The 4645-nt window shown below is 43.8% G+C and overlaps 1 protein-coding gene across 1 annotated transcript; it reads right to left on the reverse strand.

Annotated features, from left to right (window-relative positions):
- Positions 1–1477: 1477 nt before the first annotated feature.
- On the reverse strand, positions 1478–2641 carry LOC148977564 (paraneoplastic antigen Ma3 homolog). The gene has a single exon (XM_089135190.1). The coding sequence runs from the start codon at positions 2639–2641 to the stop codon at positions 1478–1480; it is 1164 nt and encodes a 387-aa protein (XP_088991316.1).
- Between the last annotated feature and the right edge of the window lie 2004 nt (positions 2642–4645).

The following is a 4645-nucleotide window of genomic DNA, read 5'->3' on the forward strand; positions in this document are numbered from 1 at the left end:
GGAGCATTCGTGACGCCTTGTGGCATCCGATTCCATTCCCAGAACCCCAATGGTGTGACGAATGCGGTTTTAGCCTTGTCAGCTTCACTCATTTGAATCTGATAATATCCAGACTTAAGATCCAAAACAGTGAACCATCTGGAGCCTGTTAATGCTGAAAACGACTCTTCAAGGTTTGGCAGGGCATAGGCGTCTTTCACTGTTTGTAAATTTAATTTTCGATAATCAATACACAACCTAACGTCGCCATTCCGTTTCCGGACCACCACAATTGGGGAAGCAAATGGTGACTCTGACTCCCGGATGATGTCGGCTTCAAGCAGATCCCGTAAGTGGCTCCGAACAGCTTCAAGATCCCGGGGATGAATAGGTCTAGCTCGATGCTTGAAAGCGGTTTCATCGTGGAGCTTAATATGATGTTTTACCTGGTCCGTACAGCCGAAATCAAGGTCGTGATAAGAAAACACTTCAGGCATTTGATTGAGCTTGAAAGTTACTCGCTCCTTCCATTCAGATGGGATAGGCGATTCTCCAAAATTTAACTCCAAAGTGCTTCTTTGGGGATATCCTTGGACTGGAGAAGTGTTTACGGTGTGCTGGCCCAGGATCGTAGGTGATGTACCAATATCAGCAATTACAGTCATTGGTGGAATAAGAACACCTTGTTCAGACTCGTTCGTAACAAGAACAGGAACCTTGTAGGGAGCATGAGTTGGAAATGTGATAAGACAACTCTGGACACATAGCCCACCAGGAAGAGATGATCTGGGATGTTCAATCACAGCCCACTGAACTGTAGTTGGACTGTCTATCCTGGCCGATCCCTCTAGAACAATGGTCTGACCAGAGGGAATCAGGACTGGTGTCTGACTCAACAACTTCACGGTTCCTGCTCGACCCACCTGATTTTGTTGGTGCTTCAGTTGCAGGAGCTTTAAGACGGCACAGTACCCTTGGGTCCTGGGTTGAAAATTAGAGATGTCACTCCTAATGTATTGTTCATATAAAGGCTCCAGAGTATTCATGCCGATAAGCACAACTGAAGAACCCTCAGGATGGCCATCAGGTACGACCAAGGCAAGGGTCGGTACATCAAATTCTTCTCCCAAGAATTCTTTGTGAAAGCCTATGGTCATTTCTACATACCCCAGATATGGCACTAACTGACCAGCTGCACCCTCTACCTGGAGTAAGTTGTAAAGTGGCATCACAGGGTGATTGCTGAGACTCTGGTTGTAAAAAGAGACTGGAATCGTGGTGACCTGTGAGCCAGTATCCAAAAGGCAATGATAGTTCTGTCCAGCAACCTGAACGACTGTAGAACATTTTGAACCCACCAGGCCCCTTGGAAGCTGTATATTTGCATTCTTTATCTTAGGCTGTGATATCTCTGCACACTTGACAATCTTCTTTTTTTCTTTCTTGGGACGGATTTGGTCCCCTCTGGCCCCTGTCTGTCCCACAACAGGAACCGGACTCAGTTTAAATGGACAGAATTGGAAGCAGTTTGTTGGTTGCTAGTGAACTGTTTCCTTTTACGAGCAACCAGAGCAGAATTTGGTTCATTCTCACACTGGGGACGGATGTGGCCATCCTCACCACACCGGAAACAATAACCAGGTTTGGCCTGAGTAGGTGTCGATCGATGAGGCTGCTGATTGGTGGCCCTGACAGGCGGTTTACTGTAGGTGGGAGTCTTGGGGATAGCACTGGGCGTTGACTGGCTGGCTGTTAGCATGGCTAACTGTCGCTGGATGTCAGTTAGTTGTTGAGCCAATTTCTGGGTGATATTAACCAAAGCAGTAACGGTGGCCCCATCTTCAGAGTTAACGCGAGCAGACTGGACATGAGCTGTAGCTTTCTGCCGTGTAGACCCCAGATACTGCTTCATTCGATATGCTTTTGCTGCCTCTCTATCCTCTTCAGTACGCAATAGCAGCAGCAGCTCAGAAAAAGTGGGTGGACAAGTCTTCTTTTGCTTTAGCTGGAGCTCAGCAATCAGAGAATTGTCCCAGCATCCACGACAGAACTGGTTCAATAAATGCCGATTTATGTCAGACTTTATAACTCCTCCCCTTTGCATGGCAGAATTCAGGGCAACCTGGAGCCGTTGGAGGTAAGCAGATGGTTTCTCACCAGCATCCTGAAATGTGTCCATGAATCTAGCAAACAGTTCATCCCCATCCTGAACGGTAGCATATGCAGAGTCAAGAGTGTCTAAATACACTATTGGCAGTGTGCTGGAACTCAATTGCTTGACCATATCTGCTGCTGGAGGAAGGAGGCTCTCCACTATCCTCCTAGAGCGATGGAGATCGGACACAGATGGATCTTTCAACAACAGTTCTACTCCTGACCGCCAGGTGTCATAGTCAGCCTCATGTGTAGGTCTGGGAAGGCGACCTGAGAAAACCCTGATCCTCTGGTGATGTGCTGCACTCTCCTCACTCTTTACAATGTGCTCTACTATGTGGCGCTGGATGTCAGGTGGATGGACGTCAATGTTAGGAATTGAAGGCCTCATCCCAGCCTGCACAGAATCAGAAGGATCATTGGGGTCTTCAGCGACTGACCCAGAAGTAGCAGTGTGCACAAGAGGTGCAGGGTGAAGCTTGGAGACCGAAAATCCAATCTGAGACATCATTGACTTGAGCACTTCCGTGTAATCCACCCCAGTTAATTTGGCTAAATTCTGCAAATCAGACAAATACAACATAGTTTTAGCTCGAGCTAAGCTATCTGTACAAACAGAAGATAGCTCCATAATACAACATGTATGTATCTGTTTAACTGAAACCCAGGTGTATGGCAAAATGGGACGTAGCGCTTCCAAAGCTGCACCACTAGTAAATTCGACAACAAGTGCACCATCATACTCAGACTCGGTTCCAGATATTGTCTCAATCTTATTGACTGACCCATATTTACTTAGAAACTCAATGACTTCATTACTTTCTGATTCTGTTATACCATCCAACAGTACAGCATTTGGTAATTTGATACCACGTTTCAAAAACACATCCATTTTTTTTCACTGAACTGCTATAAACCCAAATCAACAACCCAGTTGTACATTAAACTCACCCCTTCCTCCTGGCTGGCTCGCCACAATATGTAGCATGTATAAATGCTGCAATTATAGATATATCAATAGTAGACCAGTATCAGAAAATCTTGGTTCGGCTCAAAGAGGAAAAGGGTGAAGTTCAATGAACACACAAACTCATTGCTGCAGTGCAGTTGTGAATTGTATTACATAAATATAGACAATTAACAATAGACAACAATACAATATTTACATGTGCACCTAGGTAGTATTCAGTTCAAAGTTATTAATGAGCGTACAACAATCAGCACTCTACTCAATGGGCAGTACTTGAAGCCACAGCAGTTACAACACACAATCTGTAAAACAGGAGTCACTTGAGCCCATGATGGAATGGACCATGAAATCAGTTCAATAAATATGGTCTGAAAGTGTGTGCAGATGTAAAAATGTCCAAAGGTGTGTGTAGATGTTTCAATTAAGCAGCTGCAGCGCCTCCTACCACACCGGTAGATGGATAAACTCCACAGAATCAGTTCGGGCCTAGCGGCTCGCCATCCATACACGGAACCTGGCCTGTACAAACAGGACCAATTAATTAACAATGGTTCCAAGTATCACAAATATATCACCATAATCATAATACCATAAAGTCTTCATATCACAATCATAATCCCAGTTCATTCATTTGATCAAATACATGATTCAATTTAAATACTGCATGTAGCAATATAAAATCAATTAACAATCAACAAGAGTACTCCTATAAATAAACAATATCAATAATAGCTTCAAAATACATCAAGATCAATGAGTAATTGACACTTCATAAGTCAACATCAATGTTAAGATAAGATGCATTGTTCATATAAATAGGCACAATATATAGTCAAATTCAGTACAAATAAACAAGTACAGCCAGCGCCAGCACCGGCTAACCAATCCATATATACAATACACTATTAGCTCCATATAATACAAACAATCAACTCACCAGTTCCTGTATCATTAAGTCACTCAAACAGCAGTCAACTGAATAGTAGAGGCATCTAAAATATTAGCAGGCATAACAGTTAAACCAGCAGTCTAATGCATGAAATATTTACAGGGCTAAATGCCTACCTGCAGCAGCTCAACACTCGCGGCTCACATACACACACACTAAACAGCGCGCGGCCATATTTAAAGGAAAATGACGCAACTCCGGATCAAATCTCGCGATACTGACACGAAGTCTCGCGACAATGCGCACGCAGTGCGGAGCCGCGAGAAGGAGGAAACAAGGCAGAAAACACCTGGGTTACATACCCCTTTCGTTTTTTTCCGTTTTCGGGCGAAAAATTAAGTTTCTCCAATCTTCTCAAAACTCTGGATTCTGATAAAGGGCCACTTGACTTTGACCTGAGTGCAAAAATGGAGGCTCTAGACCCTTCCAGAGCTGAGATATCAAAATTCAAAATTTCGACCCGAAAAAAAAAACGACAGTGTTACCCCTTTCGTTTTTTTTCGTTTTCGGGCGAAAAATTAAGTTTCTCCAATCTTCTCAAAACTCTGGATTTTGATAGAGGGCTGTGAGACTTTGACCTGAGTGCAAAAATG

The sequence above is a fragment of the Pimephales promelas genome, chromosome 9 (genome assembly GCF_988280905.1).
Source record: "Pimephales promelas chromosome 9, fPimPro1.hap1.1, whole genome shotgun sequence".
Lineage (NCBI taxonomy): Eukaryota > Metazoa > Chordata > Actinopteri > Cypriniformes > Leuciscidae > Pimephales > Pimephales promelas.

Excerpts from the sequence above, each read along its gene's own strand:
- LOC148977564 (XM_089135190.1), bottom strand. The coding sequence starts at position 2,641 with ATGTCTCAGATTGGATTTTCGGTCTCCAAGCTTCACCCTGCACCTCTT.